This window comes from Temnothorax nylanderi, unplaced genomic scaffold (genome assembly GCF_030848795.1).
Source record: "Temnothorax nylanderi isolate EJ_2023f unplaced genomic scaffold, tnyl_v1.0 TNYL_tig0084_pilon, whole genome shotgun sequence".
Classification (NCBI taxonomy): domain Eukaryota; kingdom Metazoa; phylum Arthropoda; class Insecta; order Hymenoptera; family Formicidae; genus Temnothorax; species Temnothorax nylanderi.
Genome location: NW_027249146.1, coordinates 257,122 through 279,726, shown reverse-complemented (window position 1 = coordinate 279,726; position 22,605 = coordinate 257,122). Strand labels below are relative to the sequence as shown.

Sequence of the window (22,605 nt, the reverse complement as noted above, 5' to 3'; positions counted from 1 at the left end):
AATAATATAATTACAAAAATAATACTCTTTTTCGTTTTCGCTGCACTACTGAACTAGTGCAGCGAAAACGAACAAGCCTTTAATGGCTGCATTCCGATATTCACTGTCAGTAGTTGAGTAGTGAACGTCTATATTTTACGTCACGTATACTACAGAGTTTCAGTACTGAAAGTTGCTGACAGTGAATATCGGAATGCAGCCAATATATACTTTCAATCAAAACAGTCTAAACTTAGACTTATCTACAAGTCATAATTATGATTCTGAGTATTCTGACTCTTAATGGTACATAAGATAGAGCAGAGCCAGAATTTACATGTTATAAAATATCTAAAGTTTTACAAGACCCTCGAGAACTTTTGAGGTGACTATTTTTAGATTGAACAATGATACAGAGATGTGTAAAACGGGTGCCTATTTGAAATAAAAAATGCAAAATAGCTGGAATCTTTCCATTTAAAAACGCAAAATACAAAATTCTTTTTAAACACCCATTTAAAATAGGAAATGGAAAATATTTTTCCATTGTATTTTTAAATTGGTGTTTTTAATAAAAATAATTTTTTAAATATTTATATTGTTATCTTTACTTATATTTAAACTCTTATTTTTTATTATTTATCCAATCCGGACCGTAAATGGTATTTTTCTCTCTAATTGATAACAGTGTTTCACTTATTATTATTGCTTATTATTTATATTTCTTTTTTACTATTATTTTTTATACTTGAATTCTTATTTCTTTTAATATAAACTTAAATTACAAAAATTGAATTACATAAACATTTACATATGAGATTACAAAAAAATGTATTTTAAATGCAAAATACAAAATAGGCATTTTACATTTAATGCATCTATTTCAAATAATGCACATCTCTGACAATAAAAATATAAAAACGATGATCAACAGTTTAGAGTCGAGCTTCTTCCTTACAAAAGATTTCTTCATAGATGCTTATTACTTACTTTCGAAAGGTCCAGTCAGGCTCGCAACTGCGTCGCGCGAGCGCGAGCAAAACAAAACGTTACAGGCGTCAAGGTTTAAATTTAAACTCGCTTTATATCCCTCGTAATTCCCGCAGGATGTTCTTTGTACGAAGTATACAAGTTCGCGACGACGCGAACGCGAGCGTGGATACAGCCCGTGAAAATTCTCCGGCTATTTTAAGCGGTAAAACGGGAGCCGAGAGGAAGACGATAAGGGCGGAGAGACGCGCTGCGATTTGCACGCGAACGCACGGATTGGCGGCTGGGATAATAAATCTTAATTGAACGCAATTTTCTAATTAACGATCGAGCAAATCGAATTTAACTCGAGCGTCGTGAGCGCCGAGTGATAATTGACATCTCCGTACGCAGGTGTATGCGTAACAGAATGCTTTGCTGCGAGCCTGTGAACTGAATTAGCCCACGGTGCACAATTCCATTTCCCGTCTTCTCGAAGTAGCTAACGCTCAGCTTAACCCTCAGCTATCGTAATATTCCAATTATACAGGCTGTCAGCTCCGCGTAATATTTATTTTTTCATTGGCTACGCGGTAATTCTAAGAGCGAGCAGATATGGCAATCATTCTTAATTAAGTTTGATAGGAAAAAAAAGTGCAAATGCACGCAATAATGTATGGAACAAGAACATGTGTTTAATTATCGAGTCTTTTTTTTCCTATGTTAACAAAAAAAAAATATTATCTACTACATCTTTCGCATTAAAGTGAGTGATAAATCACTTTGTGACGCGAGTACAAGGTCCGACGAAACTTTTGCGGTTTATATAGGAAGTCTTACGCGAGCGTAAGATTTATTAATAGCATCTTGACAGATCGTTATAATTGTTGGCGATGAAAAAAAAACCGAGAGACGTCTCTCCTCTTGACAGAAGTTTCCGCTCCGTCCTGGCAGACGGTAGACTCGTCGTTTTACGGGCAAAGTGGATCGTCGATTCCTCCTTCGGCTCGCATTTGCATAATTGGAAATATTTCATTTTCCCCCCTCGCGGTACATAAGTGCAGTCGAGGACTGCGCGGGATGAGGATAATTGATGCTTCAGTGGCTGCGTTCCTCTGGGCATCGCGATTCCTGGCTCGCGTCTAGCTCTCGCGAATTCGCGCAAGGCAGACCTGACTGGCACTCTCGCGAAGACGAGGAAGCGCTCGGGGATCTGTCCTCATCGGTGCCGATCATTCACGCGGCGTAGAAATTCCCTCCGCGAATTGTCTGGCTAGGATATAGAGGCGTCCGGGCGAGATGAAAGATCGACCCCGACGTGATCGTTCGTCACTCTGCGACAGATAGTTTCAATCGGAAGCGCTGACGCACGGATTCTGTGTACAATAGACTGCGTATATACGGTATATTGTGTTCTAATATGACGAACTCGCAATTCTATGGCCGAATTACGCAAATTATTTAACCCTAACGTAATATTAATGTAACGAGTTAATGATTTTTTTTTAGTAAATAAAATTTTTCCGCGTCTAACAGACTGACTATCCGTTTTCCAAATTAATCGCGATAGATTGTTTGGAAGTTAATTTCCCCTGGGAGAATTACGGATATCAGGTAAATCGCGAAATTGTATCCACACATTTGGGAATGTCGGCCCGCGTTTAAATTAATCCTATACGTATTCGCCTCGACGTTAATTTCGGAAATCGATATATGCTTCGTTATACGCCGACGATGCTCGCCGAGGCTCTGCAGCGGGCATTGACTGGTCCATTCACCGTTGTGCCGGACAAAAAGAGATTGATCCACTCAAAAATGCGAAGGGGCACTCGTGCCTAAAAGCACTTGTAACTCGGTATGCAGCTCAATTACACGAAAGAAACGTGGCGCAAATTAATGGGAAGCGAAGCGTGGAGCGACCGGGATCGAGGGGGAAAAAAAAAATGAGACACGAGAATGAAACGATGTCGTTGAACTTCCTTTCTGGGATATATTTTTGTCGACAAATTGATTGTATCGGATAAAACGTCCGAGAGAGAGAACGCGATGCAGATAACGTAAAAACCGATTTATCCCGTTAGAAGTTAAAATATTTTAAAGTAAAAGTTTCCCATTTCCGCTTTTTCTTTCGAGGATTATTCGAGAGAAATCGATTTCCCAAAGGCTATTAACGCGAAACGTTCTTTTATTATTCTGAGTTATACTTTATGCACTGAGATAATAAGTAAGTCGTCAGTCTCGATGAAGCAGCGCTTTGTGCGCAATGTGTTATGTCAATATTTGGACACTTTGTTAGTCCGACGATGGAGTTGCAAGCGCTCTTTAGCATCGCATACATTCCAACAGAATGAGTCATGTCAACAGATACACTTTGTATTACATTGAAGAGTGATGTGTACTTTCATAAACTATAAGTACATTATTAATTTTCTGATTCTTATAATTTTAGACAGATTATTTATATACATAATGTTTGAAACTTTTTTCACGATATGTACATTAGATAAATACTTGTATGTCATTAAGATATTTGGTAATTATTATAACTAAATAACTTTGTTTTATTTTATTAGATTTCGAATTATATTAACTGTGCATAAATTTAAGATCGTAGGGGGACAATTGACTGATGAATTTGAATGAATTAAATTTTGAATTAAATTATACCTCGAAAACTCGTGAAAATGCCGAGTCGTGAATTTTCATGTCGCGACGCGGCGACTTCTAATTGCGTTTACGTAAGGAAAAGCGATACTCTCGCCTCGACCGCGACGTCGGGCAACGACCTCCGACATTGACCGAGGTCATTTCAGCTCCGCGCGGCAAAGCGAAGCTCATCCGCGCGACGCGTCGTTTTTCAAAGACCGCGCGTTTGCTTTCTTTTTCCTCACACGCCACCAAACCCGTCCTCGCACCCTTCGTGAAAACGATCCCTCGCCGTCTAAGAGTTTCCCTTCTGCGGAAAAACATGCGGCAGGAAGATTCTCGGTTTCTTTACTCCCTCGCTTCGGGCCCCTCCTTCGTCTTCTGTCTTCCTCCGTCGGGAACGACCATGTTTTATGTATGCACTTCAGGATCTCTCACGACGCCATCGCTCCCTGAATATTTATTCGTTTATTTATTTGATCCGAATTGCCAGAAGCCTGCTGGTGCAGCATGATTCTTACGAGTCATTAAGAATTTATTTCTTTCTATTTATTTGTATAGCTACATTGCTCGCACGTGTAAGTAAAATCTATTACATCGTGTAGCATTTTCGAAAACAATGCATAGACAGCGAAACATTTATTTTTATTTTCTTAGAAACATGTCTTTCCAATTATCACAATAACAACGAACCTGCTCGCTGCACAGCAACGAAATCAATCTTACTGTTTGTCCATTGGCTGTAATTCGCAATCACTACGACGAATGGATAATGCAAATGACAGACTGATTTAGAATCACTCATCTGTGGAAGTCGACTGTGAATTATTCCGGAAGCTGAGCGTTCGACGATGCGAATAAAAGGTGATCTCGCTGGCAGAGCGCAGGATGTAGGTCGTAGAAAGTTGCGCGCGAGGAAAGTAGCTCGCGATTTTAATTTAAGCCATTGGTTTATGCATGTGAGTTAGGACGGTAAAGGGCAACTCTCCGTGGATTTTCGGAATGAAAATTTTAACTGAAATTCGGTAAAAATCGGTTTCCATAAAATGAGACAAATATAAAATAAAAGATGAAACGATCTAAAAATAAGAAATTTACGTTTGCGTATATATAAATACAAGTGAATAATATATAGCGCGGAGTATGGAAATTGCTCGAGATAAAAATAATATCATGCAGTAAAAATAGTTTATTAACGCATTTGCATATATCTAAAATTTTTATTAAGGATATAGTTATCTTCAGATAGAACATATATCATGCATATAAAATTTCTCTGGTCTCTCTAACCTGCATATATATAATAATATACCGAGATTGATAAGCATATAATAAGTACCTCGTAACTATAGCGTTTCTACGAAAAGGCATATCGCTATAAGAGATTATTAGGTGTGCTACCTTTCAGATGCAAATATTCTTATCAGATAAGAGAGAGTAAAAAGAGAATGCACTCTAAGGAGAAAAACGCGTTCCCATTGCATTTGTAAAACCGCAAAATTTATTGCAAAGTTGCAATAAATATTAACGTAAACATTGACTTAATAGACGACGTTTTATGAATCGGCGCTATTCACGTTTAGCTTTAATTTTAAACGATCAATGAATTTTAGCAATTTCCAATAAATGTGGAATGTCAACGAAGTTAAGCTGAGAGAGAGACTAATATGGCATCGGTATTTATATTGCGGTCTTATATTGCGTCACTGAATTCGTACATTTCGTCGTCGGTGGAAAGCAGCGACTCATTCCGGTAAGAAACATCCCGAAGTCGTCATCTGGCATTGGCATTAATGGAGATTCATTCACTGTGACTCATGTCTCGTGTGTGATGTAGCCAGTTTACTTATCACTTTAAACAGGTGTGGCGTGTGGAAATTCCGTTCCGCTGTTAGTCAATTTTTAACGCCTTTATCACAAATTTGCCTGCTTTTAGTAATTTTAACCTGTTGTTTACCAGTATTACTATCGTTAAACGATATGCTACGCTATTTATGTTGTACAATGTTTTATTTAATATTTATATTGAAAATTGCACAATATTACAACGGCTAACGCTATTTAATAATAATATAATAATTTAATAATAATATAATGTAACTCGTATAAGCAAAATATACATTTAATGAATAAATTATCGCCATCAAAGTAAACGATTTTGAATTTTTAATATAATTAATTTAACGTAGTAATTTACGTGACACTCTACAATGTAACAGACATTTACTTTAATTTTACAATGTGTTCCCCGCTGGCATCACGAAATACATTTTGCATACAAAAAACATTTTGTCACAAACATTTAAATTAATCCTGCTATTTAACACTCTTAACGATTATCGGTAATTGCAGAATTTAAATCGTATTTAAAATTCAATACGTAAATTAACGCATGCGATATCCTGCGTGAGAATTTATAAAAGTGACAACACGCGTCACGATCTGTCGTCCGGTGTTCTCATAAATTTTTCCGAACTGTTCGACGGATATAAATGCCCATCGCGATGGTGCGAGACACATTATCGTTATTCCCGCCTTAGTTTCTGGCATTTCGAGGCATTCTGTGGAGACGGCGTGGAAAAGAGAATAATATAATGAGCCATGGTCCTTGGAGGGACCGGTTGACGTAACCGGTCCACTATTTTTAACCGCGTACGTCCTTTTGTTTCACTTTTTTCTGGCGCTCCCGTCTTTATTTCCATCTTTGCACACTCTCGCCTTCCTACACATCCATGTAAATAAAAAGAAACGGCTTCTACTTTTCTCTTTTCTTTCTTTGTAGTTTAAAAAGGCAGATAATACATATACGTATATATATGTATCAATGCTTTTAATCTATATTATAAATAGAATGTTATATATATAAAATATTATACACCACGTTCATAAATTTTTAAAAAGAGAAAATTTAAAAAAACCTTTAAGAAAGGGTTTATTAACATAGAAAAGAAAACAAGAGCTATTTTCAAGAATTTGAGGTATTTTCCTCTAACCATGTCAATGGACACGCGTATGGACATTGCTGTGAACTTGTAGTAGACGCTTGAAAAAACATTCTCGCACGCATATGTTGATCAAAAATAGCCGGCATGTTTGATTCAAAAACATTCGATCAGGAATTTCGGACATTAGCAGCGCAATGCAAACAGCCGACCGAAAAATGTGGGCAAGAAGGGTCGATAAATCCAAGAACATTGCATGTATTAAGCACAGTTAGAAATACAGTTTTACCTCGGTGGAGGCGGGATCGGGAGAGAAAGGAATTTGTCATTTACCAGGCAGCTTTAGGCCATTACCTGCGCGGCAACCGTTACACGACGAATACAAACGAGAGCGTCACGTACAGAGAGTCAATTTGCAAAGAAAACGCGTGGAATTTCTGTTTTGTTGATTCGTTACTGCATATACTGTACCAGGATATAATCGCAAAACCAAACGTGAGAAACTGATTTTACTCGAAAATATAACGGACCCGAAGAATATTCAAAACATGCTTCGTTCAAGACATGTTTCATTGCAGGAAATCGCATCAATCGTGGCTACAGCATCCCGTTGTATCGTCATCTCTATCGATAGTTCATTGCTCATTAATGTCCATTTCTAGTATTTCTATCAATGTACTGTAGATTAACTTTAATCTCCGTTTAACTTACATTTTATCCGTTTTTAGTTCAAAAAATTAGAAAAAAAAGTAAATTAAATCGAGATTAACGTCAATCTACATTAGAAATGGACATAAGATTCTAAAAATTCTTAGAGCCTTGAAACAGGAATGTAAAAGTACACAGAATAAAAGAAGTACCAAATCAAAACTTATATACTCAAATTAACTATTCATTGTTTCGTATATATGCAACAATCTATAATTCTTATAAAAGTTTCAACTTTTTACTTTAACTTTTCTTTCTTGGATGAACTATACATATAAAATACATGTATACCTTCAAGCAAGTTTTCTTCGTTTAACGCAATATAATCTTATTTCAAGATTTCCGTTAAAACTAAAGATATTTTCAAATCAAAATTCAAAAACATTCTTTTTTTTCCGTGTATCGCGCAAATACTGTGTAACTTTTTCAATCTGCCACAAGCCCACATAGTCTATAATTCGTGTTAGATTATTCAAGACTTCTGCACGATTTCGTACGCCACGCATTCGGCCTTTAAATAATAAATCACAACAGCTTCAAATAATAAATATGCAAAAAAGGAAGAGAGGAAGAAAGCCGTTTCCGAAACGCCGCGTTGGCGCGTACGCGTACGCGAGGGGGATGATAGCCGCTCGGGCGTCTCCGCCCGGCGTTCGGCGACGCTCGGCGTCACTCGGCGGCGCTCGGCTCGCGCAGCTACACCGCCCGGAACGGCCGGAACGGCCGGAACCGTCAGTCCCGCGCACACTCTCCAAGCGTGAGGATACGTTTCGCGTCTCGCCATCTCCCCAGCGCTTCTCTACGCGACCACCGGGAAAGAATTCACGGGATCCCCGACCGGCCGCCGCGACGCGCACGTTGCCTCGAAGCGTCGGCGTAACGGTCGCGAGTTTCGGCGAGTGTCGCGAGTGAATTCGGCGTCGGTAGGTACAGTGGCGAAAACTCAACGAACGCCAGAGAGAAAGGGCGGCGAAAGAGAGAAAGGGAGAGAAAGAGAGAGAGAGAGAGAGAGAGAGAGAGAGAGAGAGAGAGAGAGAGAGAGACGAGGACAGTCGGAGTGCGGCTCGTGATCGATCTCCACAGTGTGTACTACCGTCAAGGTGTTTTCTTTCCGCGGCCCCCCGTCGCCGATCTCTATTATGTCACCGGCCGCGCGTGCCGGTGGACCGCTCTGATTCGAGGAACTCGCCAAGGCACGCAAGAACGCCCGCCACGATGCTGCCGCAGACACCTGACATCATCCCGACTACGCTGAACCAGGTAAGTGGTGGCGGTGGCGGTGGCGGTGGTGGCGGCGGCGGCGATGCGTTTCGGCGTTCCGGAGGCTGCCGGTTGCCGGTCTCTCGCCGCGATTGGAGAGCCGGTAGAATTTCGTTGGGTTCAAATCTCCGCGAGGCGGCGATGCGTTTCGGCGAGAGACGCCGAAAAGTCCGTTCATGTTTCCCTGCGATGATTTTCGCGTTTTCGCGCGAATCATGAGTTATTCTCGCGACCGTGTGTATCTCTGTTATCTCCGGTGGAGAGGCGGGTCTCTTCGACGGCGTCATGGGGCACGTCCCTTCGGCGCTTCGATATTTGAAGGGAAGTTCGCCTCTCGCCCCGGAGCGCCATATACATGTGTCTCGTTAATCTTTTATGGCGAAGGTCACTGAAAATTATCATTTCATTTCGTTGAAACTCACGCGCCTCGCTCCGTTCCATGCTTCTTTTCCCCGTGTCAGTAATAAAATAATACGGGGTAATGTTTACTCTTAAGTTCGCAGCTTTAATGCAAAGCGGCTTTCCGATGCTCCGTGTACTCTCTTTTATGCACTGTTAAATATTAAATTATGAAATTTAAACCAGTACCAGTTGAGTTAAGTAAGAATTTGTTATTTTTAACTGTCATGTGCGTGTCGAATTTATTATTTTAGACACATTATTATTTTAACTTCATTGATTCAGTGTTTAGTTAAATTAACATTGTTTTTAGTTAATTAATGACATATTGAGCAGGAGCAGTGACAACTTATAGGAATGGAAAAATGACTCAAATTGAGTATACGGGTCGCCACTGCTCCTACTCAATACGTTGTTAATTTAACCAAACCAATGGAGTTAAAATAATAAATTTTGACACACATGGTAGTTAAAAATAGCAAAATGTTACTTAACTCAAGGTATTGGTTTAAATTTCATCCTTTAATATTTAACAATATTCTTTCCCTTCCGGATGGGAAGGCTCGGAAGGTCATTATTTATTTAAAAAAATACTCGGAATGCTATACGAAAAAACATTTGAGCGTTAAAGAGGTGATCTCGGAGCAGAAAATAACGTAATTTGCTTCTGTGTTTACGATAACGAGAATCGAACTCGCCGGAAGCGAACCGGTTCGAAAGCCCGGCTCGATTTTCCAGAGTTATTCCGAAGTTTATTTCGCGTTTGCGTTTCGCAAGGGGAACCCCGGAAAAAAGAGACGTTTAACGGTATATCGCGCGTGGGAGGAGGCTGCCCGGATTCAGCCCGATTATTCGCGGCCGAATTATTTCTCCGTCGTTTCCGTTTCGCCGCAGTCGCGCGCGATTAATCCGGGGCCCCGCATATACACGGGCGGCGTTTAAAGCTCCGTTATACACAGGCGGACGTTCCGCGCGGCAGAAATTGATTAGCCTTGGTATCCTGTCGCGGCGGACGAGGCGGCATCCGGACGAGGCGATCGTCTTAAGATCGTTCTGGGATCGCGGACCGGATCGCGGCGAAGAAATAATATCCGATGTACAGCGAATGATATTCGCGCGAAATGTAAATCAAGTCGGAAAGCGCGTCTGAACCCTCGCACAGCAGATAGCATCTCCATTTTGGTTGTTTCGGAAATTTTAATTAAAACTTCGCCCGTTTACTTCATTCTCGCCGCGCGAGAAAGTTCCGCGCAGTCTCGCGACTTTAATCCTAGAGAGAATGGTTTTCAGTTAACGATAATATTGTTGTGATGCGTCTCAAGAGACGCCGCGGTAGGTATCTCGGAGCAAAAATTTGTTTCCTTTAATACGAATTCTCTGAGAACTTTATCTTGATTATGTAATTATATATCATAAGTTTGCAGTACTGTATAAAATTTCGTAAAGAAGAAAAAAGTATCTGATAAAGTGCTGGGAAATTCAAAGTTGTTTAAAGCTATTTCTATAGTTTAATATATTTTGATAAAAAACAAATCTTTTATCTAGAGATTGAAGTAAGTTTCTCTACAATTAACATATATAACGAATTGATAAGCTTCTTGAAACACTTACACTTGCCTCTTATCTCTTATCTTATAAAAGTCTTTGAATTATCAGGGATCGATGATACACGTGTCCGTGTGGGCGTGGGCGAGGCGAACAACTACGCTCTTCGCGTTGAAAGCATTTTGAGTAATTCTTCCGTGAAAATGCCTGCGAGGAAACTCGAGTTGCCAAACAATACGTACGACGGCTTACATGTCACTTCAAATGAAAGGACATATATAACTAGAGGTGGACGTCGCGATCGATAATAACCGGAAGGTTTCACGAAGGTCTGCCCGCGGCAGACGAAACTACATTGACAACATTGACATTTTATCATGTAAAGTGGCTCGAGTGGTTTATCTTCCCTCGTGCCGTCCCCCTTACACGTGATATAATCGATCGAGTGGAGACCGGGATAAAATAAAAAAATTTGCCTTTCCATAATACGGGCTCTCTCCCTGACATTGAATTTTTCAGGACGATCACGTTGGAGCGGAAGATAAATTAGAAAATGTGTACATTAATTTTCCACATGAAAGTGTCTCTTTTTCATTTTTTAGGATTTATATATGAGATTCCTATTTCCGATTAAGTCCACAATTGCGTTGAAATGATGAGAAACAGAATTTTCAAGTGGCTTATCGAGCTTCAACAGGTGGATCGTAAATCGATACTCCCTCGTCGATAAATTGCTTAAAGGCGACGCGAAATATTCCTTCGCGATAAAGATTCATTGATCATCTCTGCCGAGTCTATTATTATATATATAGAATTATAGAGAATGATCTTCCGAGACATGTGTCGCGCAAAAGTGAAATCGATTTGCGCGATAATTACGTTTTTAGTAACAACGCGATTGAAATTTGCCATTGAACGCGACCGAATCAAGTGCGCCGAAATTGCCGTAACTGCCGCGAAACAATTGCGGCATACATTTTTCACATATCGACAAAGCATGTCGGTTTCGAAACCGCCGATCGGTTGTCCCAGACCGAGTTTTCGCTGGGTCAGAAATTGAAGCGTAACAACATGACGTAACGTACGTATCACGCAAAGCTGAACGGTAAACAAGTGTAAAATTTATTTCTGAGAATTTACACGATCACTCTTTTAATAAACTTCCTGTGCAAAAACACTCGCCTTTTGTCGTAAAAATAATTAATCCTATTAATTTCAAGTAACAATTCTGATCGGCGATGCAAAAATTTATGTCCTAAATCTGAAAACTTTTAAATGAGAGCAATTTATTAATAGAGATGAGAAAGGAGATTTTGTTTTAAATAGTCTTCCATCTTTTAAGAGAGACGAAAGAATCGATAAATTAAATTTTAATCGAAGTTTTCGAGTGAGTTTCTCGCGCGGGACGACCGGGCCGGTTTTCTCGCGCACGTTCGCGCGAGTGGCATTGACTTTTCCGCGTATTTTCGATGACTCGAGAAGAAAGGCACAGCACGTTTCACCGCGTCTGTTTGTCCACGTACGATTTCGTCGTAGCGGCGTGCCTCCTCTCCCGAGAGAGAAATAGAGAGACCGCTGCTCGCCGCTCGGGTTTATCATTCGTGGAAGGTGCGTGACGTAAGTAGGTACTCCGCGAGAGAATTCTTTGAGCCGGGCCTTATCGATTGTTTCGAAAGTCAATGTTAAACAAGGCGACACCTCAACGGTGCCCCGTGCGCGACGGATAACGCTCGCGGGGGATACGCGATCGCAGTCGTGCGGAACGTCGGTCGTTAATAATTATCCCGTTGAGTCATCGTCCGGAGATTTTTCTGATTCCGTCAATGCCGGTTTTTCTCATCGAGAGATTATACTCTTTCGCGCATTTAATTTCATAGATCGACACGCTGAAATAAATCTCGGAGATTTAACGGTTTCGACATTCTCTCGATTCTAACAACGCGCTTACGTTTACTTGCAAATTATAAAATTGTTGCTTCGCCCCTTTGGACCCCATCGACGTAATCGACGACGCGAGCTATTTCTACGACTAGTCAAATTCTTCTATTTAACGACGGTACCTCATAAAGTTGCTAGACTTACGAACACTGGCGAGGCGAGAGATTAGTCCCGCGCGACCACTCCCATGTTGAAGATTAAGGATGATATTTGCAGAAACGTTTAAGTTAAACGTTAAACGCTTAGCGCGGTATCAGCGCATCGCGGCGCGCGGTGATAGCGTTACGCTCACCGCTGGCATTCTCATAATCGCGCGACTCCGTCATGCGTGTTTCTATGCAAATACCGCTTTATGCAAACGACATCGATGCCACACAGAGTCTTCACAGAAGCTGCTATGCGAAAGTTGACCTCAGAGCGAATAATGCATTGTTGCGAGATTAAACGCGTCAGGAACGCACCGTCGGAATTAAACCTTTTCCAACTGAAACGTGCGGGGAATCCGCGAGTAGTTTTCGTGTTGCAAATAGCAGAGAGAAACAAGTTAACAATGTGATACGTGAAATCCTTTAATACAGTCAGAAAATGGAGTTACAAGCTCCAGTTTAAAGATATTGCTATTAAGAATTTTGCATATTAGATGTGAATAAAGATCGCGCGGATCGAGAAACATATTTTGCATCGAAAATGTATGCCACATATTTGTGATATCAATAATATTATTATGATAATTGATGCTATAACGTTATTGTGTAATAACATTGAATATACAGTCGCTAGACGCTATAGCATGTCCTTTATCTTCTCTCTTCGGAAAAAGAAAACTTTTTGGAAGGAAAACTAATGATTGCCCAGGTTTTTTTTATATATAAATCTAAGCAATTATTATACATCACGACTATATATACGTATGTGTATGTGAGAAGCGGAATGCAAGATGGCATTTTAAAGCACAGACCTGAGACACGTGAGAAAAATTCTAGGGTCGTGTGTTGCGTGGTTAGGAAAGCGGAGAATAGAGAATATAATGATTGCGGATTTGATATCTTCCACGTACGGTATTTCATATTGTTGATCATGTTACGCGTTGACGCTATCGTCAAACTTCCAGGTACACCATGCATTGGGTACACTATCCAATATCGTGGGCTATGTAAACTTTCAAAACAAGATAGATATTAAAAAAGCGTTTTTGCCCCGAGAGATTTTACTCTATTTTTTTTTTCGCAAATACGGTTGTTTAATCAAAAAGTTTTATTAAAAAATTATGAAATGTTTCGTTATACAGAACAAATTAAAAAAGTATTTATATATGTTATATCATTTTTTAAAAATAAATTAAATTATGTAGAAATATATTTGAAGAGTGGACTATTATCTCTAAATGTGATTATAGTATCCAAACATTTGCACATATAAATGAAATATTCCTGAATTTAATTAAATATTTGCAAAAATATATATATATTCTGGCGAAAAATCCATCATATATTTTTGCCAGTAATTAAAACGGTACGTTATGAAATATGTAATTACGCGAACGATTGCAATGATTATAAAATATAAAGGCTAATATCGCGTATTTTGCGGTTATTCCCGACATATTTATGTATCCTTTATTGTCGATAGATGAGAAATTATCTAGCGCGGAAACTCAAATAGATCCAGATTTAGCTTTTGAACGTATCTGTTGCGCATATAATACATTCTTTACAACTTAAAACCAGTTTAAACCGGGATGCGTTACGCTTGACAAGATTTTTCGAAAGATTACCCGCTCCCGTAATCTAGTCGACTATGTGCTTCCTAATAACGAAAACGATCGCTTGATTATAGCTGCCGTAAGGGCATCGTAATAGGTACGTTCATCTATGACTCGTGATAATGATCGATCGATCGACATACGGGTAGTGCCGTGGATATCAAGGCGGAGCAAAATCGTCCCGCTCTGAAATTAAACTTCGGAAATTTTAATGAACAAATCCGATGTACATTAGAAATCCCGAACATATTTGCTGCGTAATCGAAGCCGAAGCCCTTTGATCATTCCCTTCGCCTTTTACCTTTTATAAACCATTATATGCTTTTATGGTAATAGAGAGGAGAAAAAGTCTTATAAGAGGAGGTCAATTCTTACTTTATTAAAAGAAGAAAAATGTTATTTTTTAACAGAAAAAAATATATTACTCGAAGCGGGGAGCTGTAGCCATGTTTGGATAAAATCAATGTTACTGAAACGTTCGAATGATCATTCCGATCATCTCGCACGTTGGCAAATATATAAATCGATCGTAAAGTCTAGTTATGCAGATGAAGGTGGAAACGATTTTGTAGCGTGCCGAAGCGTAGCTCACATCAGTCGAGCGTTGTAATTAGATTTGCGACTTACATTGTACATGCTCAAGAGATTTAATTTATTAAACGCTTAAGCGCGGGAGTCTTTCGGATTAATAAATTAGAGCGCGCTATCTAAATCGTCGCCACGGTAATTATACATCGTGTCGCACAAAGTGAGCTGGCGCCATCGCGAAAAATCACTCTTCGCGTATCCAGGATTAATTGGCGATTTTTCAGTCTAATTAGATCAACGACATGCCTATATCCGCGTGAGGCAAGAGTGGCAAGACTCTCAGAGTCGTATATTAACTCTAAATAATCCGACGCGATTAGTGTATCAGCGACGGCCGGCGCACTTACATGAGAAAAGGTTGTGTAACTAGTTATAACTGCTCGCGCTTACCACGGCGAACGGTGCAGTGCACCGGCATTATACCTCGTTCTTTGTTCCGTGTTTATTGTCCTTCTCTGAATAACGCGACGCTTGCAGAGAAATAACTTGACACCTTCTTCGGAATGCATAAAATACTTTTATTACGCCTGCGTTGCAATGCAGATTCTACAGAATTAAAATGTGTTGGAGAAACCTGATTATCACGACTAGCAGAATCGAAAAGTCTAATATTACACATTAAATTGGAAAAGCTAGTATTACATATTGAACTAAAAAGTTAAGATAAAAAAGTAATGTATGAAAATAATAGAGAAATATACAATGAAAATGTTAGTAATTATAATTTGCCGTTCCATAAAATGTTGTAATGTCTTTTCTGGATATAAAAGACTGATTTTAATAAGACCAATTAAACTACACTTTTAACATTTTTAAATAATTGAATTACTTCGTCACTATATGATACGTATACGCTTGTCCGTTCATCAGACGGTTATAATATAGCTTTTGCAAAATTTCTGAGCCCACTTAATAATATCATATCAATGTTCTGACTTTAACACAATAATTTCGGGCGTTATGCATATTAAAAGGCTCTGCCTTCCTTAAGGCTGCACGATTATTTTGATAAAAAGAAGAGCGAGAGAATGATGTAGTGGCTCAAGGCTCGAAAAGCTCGTCCGTGGTTTCTTCTTGAGAAACCATCGGCCGGTGGTTTAATGAGATTTCGCGGTCGACAGTGGCGTAATTAGGGGCAGAAGTGCCCCGTGCCCCGCCGGTTAAAAGCTTCCACCACCCGCTCCTCCGCGTATTTTAATGCGATTTAATTTACCGTTAGCTGCACTCGTAGTTACCTGCCGCTCATTGGAGAAAGGTGAGTACGTCGATTCTGAAGTCAAGACGAAGAACGAGGCGGGTTCGCCGATCTCCCCACTTTTTGTGGCCATCGAGTGGGGCGTAAATATACGTTCGTCAATCAGCACGTAGAGCTCGCGATCACGAAACAGGACTATGTAAACCGGTATAAATCGGGCTGCACATTCAGTAATGAGTTCCATCATAGGAACGTTTTATTTAAAGCGACTTCGGAATATTGTAAAGAATCACACATTGAAGAATAAATTATTTATAAGGTAAAAAACAAATAATTTACAAACTGAATTATAAAAATAGGAATTAATGAAATGGATTAAAGACACGGTTGTCAAATAATAGAATCACTTTAGTGTATGATTTTTTATTTATTTCATACATATATGAATGTGTTATAATCGTTTTTTGAAATTTTTAGAACAAAACATTTATTTCTAGATAGTCTTATATGGCTAAACGAATTACATGTATCTCTTGTATTACTGACTATGTGACAAGCACAACAACATGAGAAATCTGATAATATCGGTATTATCGCATGATATGTATTCACTCTTTCCCTCATTTTAACAAAAAGCATGAGCGGATTTTCACCCTGTCGTGACATTGACCAAAGTGGCAAAGACCCTTCAGGTCGACGGTAGAGAGAAGACTGCGATCGATCGGTCTCGAGGCATATCAGCGACGTAGATATGCTCCAAAGCCGCCCTTTCTGGCTTTACCGCTCGTGCAGCTTGTTAAATATTAAGGGTAACAACATTCGGAAATATCCGCATGCTTCTGAGAAGAGGAAACTCGATTCGACATATGTTCCCGTAAACTTACAAACGTGGATAGCTTGAAAAAAGCGATTGTGATATCGACTATTTTCGTGTCCATGCGAACAAATTATAATATAATAATCGCAGTATTTAATTATCTCGCATATCATTATCATACTATCTCATATAAAGCTCACGGACATATTTATGTCATTGTAAGTCCTTTTGATTGCATTTCAGAGACACGTACAGGTCTTTTAAAACCAATATATCGACACTTGTGCAGTTGATAGCAGGCTTTTAATCGAAAGATAGCTACCGCAGATTGTCATGACAAATCGATATATCTTTTATTGAATCGAATCGCTGTACTCCAATTCGTTGAAATCCGCACACGCATTTAACCTTTAGAGATTTCAATACAAGTGCGCACAATATTTATCAAGTACGTTTTTAATAGCACAACTACTCAAGAAAATATGGCGTGTGGAGCGTAATCGTAATCGTCCAGTTTCCGGTGGGAGGTTTATTAAGAACCTTGACTGGAAAAATCTCGCCGCGCTAGTTTCCGTGAGAAATCTTGACAATCGATCGATTGTTCTTGCTGTCTCGTTGAACACGTTTCGTTAGCAACAAGTTGTCAGACTACACTGTCCGCTTTATCACAACTGTCGCTAACTGTCCCCGATGAAGATAGACAATGGATTGCGTAACGACGATGGTTTCTTGCGCGTCTCGTGTCCCTTAAATAATAAATCACACGGGATTTCCAATGCGTTCATGTATGCCGCCTTTTACGGTTAGACATTTGTTTCAGAGATATTCTTATATTCTTGATATTCTTGTTTAAAGAAATAGAATATTAGAATACGTAAAAATAACGATTAACGTAATTCCTATATTTTACAGGCATCTAACGATGTGAGACTTTTCTATTGATATAAAAAAATATATTTACATCGTTCTTTACGCTATATTAGCTTTTAATATATATATTCTTTCGTTGAGATATATATATTCTTACGATATTTTGTGGCCTTAGTTTTATTCAAATTGTTACGTGTATTATAGATACAATGTGTTCGCTTATGGACGTGTCTGTCGAGCTGTATCGGTACAAGGATTGCAATCTGTCGGGTTATTGATCCACCTACATTCAGGACATGGCGATACATATATGGAGGATAATCTGTAACGATTCCCACGGTCTTCAGGATATTTCACACACGCGAGCGTCCACGCCTCTTGGCTCAACACGCTACCTTTTCAAGGCATTTCTGAGCTATCGGCCGATACAGGGGCTGCCGCATCGGCGGCTTTCGTGAGAGTTCTTCGGAGAAGAAGAACCGTATTCGCGTGGAATCTGATTGCACTATACGCCTTAAATATCGCGTTGTTCACGGCTCCGTTTTCTTCGATCCGCCTTCGATCGGAATTTGCGATACGTCTTGATTTCGCACCGCACTTCGTTACACGATTCTCGTTAGCGCATCAGGCACGCGATAAACGCGGCTCGCAATGAATTATATTTCGCCAGGCGGATAGTGCTCGCGGTCTGAAAAAATGCTGACGGATTTCGCGAGGGAACGAGCGATGGAATTATACGGACGTGTGCCGTTGCGTGTCGCATGAGGTTTACGATGTAAATGAGATTGCGACGAACGCCAGGACAATGCAAAAAATGTCGCACTAAATACACGATATTATGCATTTCAATGTTTTTTTATTAATTGTCGCAAGAATATTCCAGAATTTTGTTGGAAAATGAGAAATTCTGAAATTGAAAATTAGTATGTATTTTATGTTAAAAATCTTGAGACTCGGATTAATGCGTAAAAAATACTTAAGGTCTCTATTTTATAGTTTATATTACTTTTTACTTATTTATTGTATTCTTTTCACATTTCAATTACGTAAAAGTATAATCTTTCTTGAATTTTATTGATCTAAAAGTATGAATATTATTAACATTAATAATAATCAGAATTCTTTCACGATTCTTTCGACTTTTAACTATGTTTTTATAACTTCTTTTTGCTCAACGTCATCTGCGGCAATACATATTGCCGATCTTCCGGCAGATTCTTCTTGAATCATCGTGTAGAAGATCGTGATGCGCGAGAACCCTGGCAGATTATTCGACTCAGCCTCTTTCGTCCACGAACTTTTTTTTCTCTGTCCATTCAAAGAGACTTTATTGTTGAGTTTGACGCATCTTGCGTTATATAGAGCAGGTGCGCGGTTTACCTGCCGCGGGCGGTGCTGCTTTTTCATTTTCTTTACTTTGCTGCCTTCGCGCTCTGCGATCATCGTATCTCGGCTTTTATTTTCTTCTGCAGAATCTTCCTTACCGCAACAAAATTCAGTGGGAATTAATGCTGCATATAAATAAAACGTTTACACGTGAGTACATCTCGGATTACGATACAGCAGCGCGATATGAAGACCGAGAATCGGTTCAATTTATTGCACAATCTTGTAGCACAAATAAATGCAAAATAAATTTTCTATTCGAGTTGAAAACTCTTATTCCTAATACGTTTCTTGATTTAGCAAAAGCTTTGGCCTTTCAGCGATTGAGTTGTCTTGTGAATTATTTTGTATCCACTTTAAAGTTGCAAAAATTATAATTGCATCAAATTAGTATTACGTCATTTTCTTGTTAAAAACAATATTAGGGAAATGTAACAAAGTTATAGATTTTCTTTTTGATAATTTATTGGAGCACCGTTTAGAATGATGTTATCAACATTAGCATCTTATAACCGCGTATCTAAGTTAAAGCAGTCCGGAGGAGGCTTTAAAGTTATTGTTTTCTAGGAATGAGGTCAGAACTTTTTTCACACATACTGGTATTATCGTAGAGTTATGTAATGGTGACCATGGTCGATAAACCTCTGAGGAAGTAATCTAACTCTTCTTACAACTTCCTGCGACCTCTATAAACGTTTTGTTCGGTTTTTTCTCAGGGAAAAACTGTCCGGAATCCGTATTTATCTGAACCGGTCCGGACCACCAGCGGCGCGATTGTTCAAAATGGACGCTAAAGGACTTGCTTCTACCTTTCTCATCCTCTTTATCCTGCTTAAAGAGAATAATAGGAAGGAATAAATTACGGAAAAAGAAATGGCGTAATTTATCTCGGTCGCATTTTGTAGGGGTATCATCATTTTTTTATTCCGATGATTCAAATTCACTTTCGGGACATGATTCGCTTCTTTATCTATAGCGCATCGCGAAATATTATTTCTAACTTTAATGATATTTAGAATATATAAAAATGGCTTAGTGAATAAAAAATAACGTTAACATCAGTAAAAAAATAAAGTATAAAATTTTCAAGGTATAAAACCACATAAAGAAAAATATATATGTATAAATTAATAAACTATAAAATTAATGCAATGCATATAAGAAACAATCCGTATTTGAATAATTGAAATATTATACACGTATTCCTCGAAATTTCGTTATTTAGCTATTATAGGCGCGTAAATCGAACCAATTTGAGTGTAAGAGAGTGTTCGGATCTGAAGATCAATTAATCAAACCAGAGATAATTCGGCTATAACATGATGGATCCCATGACGAGTCATCGTCCCACGGCTGTAACTCCATAACGGCGATAGGTCGTGGGTCAAATGACGAAACATTCGTCGGATGTGGGTGAAACTAATTCGGCCTTCGCGACTCGAATCAGGAAGTGCTCGTGTTCCGTAACCCGCATTAAATCAAGGCTCTTCATAGAAATCCAATAATCATTGTCTCCTCTCGCAATGAAACGGTTCGTTTCGGTCGGAACGAAATGGATATGAGATCCATTTTCTGTATGAGTCATAACCATCATGTCATAACCATCGTGTGCGACATTCTGGAAGGGATGTAAAGGGTCCGTGTAAGGGTTTCGAATCGCTCCAATCTCTATTTATTCCGCTCCCCTAATTATTACGATCAAACATAATAGTGTAACAGAAATAATAAAAAAGTCAACGCCAGCAAAACAATTCAGTCTTTAATTTATATAATTCGATATCACTGAAACTACTTCAGTTCTTTCAAGAATGACGCAACGTTATTGAAATTCAATATTGGTCTGAGAAACGTTATGCGACTCCCTGTGTAAATCGAGTCTAGGAAAGTTTCGCGCAATGAAAAGATTGTAAAATTTAATTTGCCGATATTTCTGCACCCCCGGGAGATGGAAAGAAAGTAAGAAAACAATATTTGACGCGAAGGCGGAACGAGCTGACGTGAATTCCATCAACCGGCGACGTTGCAGCAGATTCCGGGCTTCCACCCTCTAGGCAGAATCTAATCTTTCGTAGACAGGGGCGATCACGCTGCGCGACGGCGGAGGGTTGTAGTTGTAACACCCTCCGGTTTAAAATCTCGTAAGAGAGGCGAACGGAGATCCGAGGGTATATGCTCGCGTCTGGTCTAATTGCCCGCTTGTTCTCGTCGAGTCTTGACATCTGCTACAGCATCGCTGCAAATCTCTGATTAGCATAATCTAAGTTGAGCAATAACGAGCCCATGGATTATTAGCAGTTGTTGGCATATTTTATGCTACCTGAAGAATATATAAATGGCATACGCGAAAGCTTTGAATTTTAACTAGAATATAATTGATGGCTACTGACAACAAAATGACTCGTTTATGATAATTTTATTTAATCTCTCTCTTCAATATTAATTTATACTTTTTATCAAGGTAATTTAACTGGCAAATTACAAAAGTACTTAATGTTAATATTCTATTATAGTTCGAGTAGAAGATCTTGAAAGTAAAAAATAATTACACCGCGCTTGGAATTTTAACTTTAAACGTGTTTATATGCATATAACAATTTAATGATTTAAAATTCACATCAAGAATAATTCTTGGATCAAAGTCGCTCTATTAAAATTATTTATTCTTGATATCACAATGACATAATAGCTATCTCAATTTGAATACTTAATTGAGCATAGTTCAGTTCTCTTTTTATTAGCCAGGTACCCTTCCCCTTGTCAAGTAATTTTATTACATCATTCCTCACGCGGCGGTCAAGTTAATCCACTCGCCTCGTCCGTATATGCTTACTCGGAGGTGCTTTAAGTCATCGTTGTTACAACTGCATTCTGCGCGTAGAATTTCCAAGCGGAATGTTCGTGCCAGGCACGTTCACGCTCTTGCTCCTTCCTTCCTTCCTCTTTTCACGGCGCTTTTCTTCTTCTCGCGCTTCCATTTCACTCGCCTAGTTATACTTTGAAGTCGCCGTCTCGAGGTTTGTCGTGTGGAAACCAGTTTATTGCCACACGCACGCGTCGTGTATCTCTTCTTGCGAACAATTTTTCTACATGCAAATTACGTTTTATGAGATCTCATGTTTCCTCGGCGCAACTGTGTACCGAGATTATCACGTTTCTGTCTGGTGATACAGATTTTTTTCTCATGAATTTTAAGTAAATTTTTTATGATCAAAATTGGATTATAAATCAAAGTGAATCTAAGAATTGAGAATTTTTAATGCACATAATATATCATATCGAATCAAATTGTATAACATTTTATGATACTATCCATGTAAATTTTAGAAATTATTATAGTTAATTAGATGTTTTATTTATCACATTTTTTTTTCTTAATCATATTTTATATTTTCTACACAGTTATAACTAAAGATGAAACACGCATTATTGTAACTTTAAATGTTGTCTATCGATATTGTATTATCATTTTAACTGTATTTAGTATATACAAGATGCGTTTGGTATATAGACTTTATATTTCGCCATGATATATCCGTAATATCGATCCCCTGGATAAATGTCGCTTCTGAAATTATCTAATCTTATCATTAATGTGTGTGTT

At 38.8% G+C, this 22,605-nt stretch overlaps 1 protein-coding gene across 2 annotated transcripts in view; it reads left to right on the top strand.

Annotated features, from left to right (window-relative positions):
• The first annotated feature begins 8,308 nt into the window (after positions 1-8,308).
• The window catches only part of P130cas (Serine_rich_CAS and FAT-like_CAS_C domain-containing protein p130CAS), a 62,588-nt gene continuing 48,291 nt past the window's right edge, over positions 8,309-22,605 (top strand). For both annotated transcript variants that reach the window (XM_071710020.1, XM_071710019.1), the window contains exon 1: positions 8,309-8,504. In XM_071710020.1, coding sequence (XP_071566121.1) covers positions 8,460-8,504 — 45 coding nt within the window. In that variant the 5' untranslated portion in view covers positions 8,309-8,459. The remainder of the gene's footprint in view (positions 8,505-22,605) is intronic.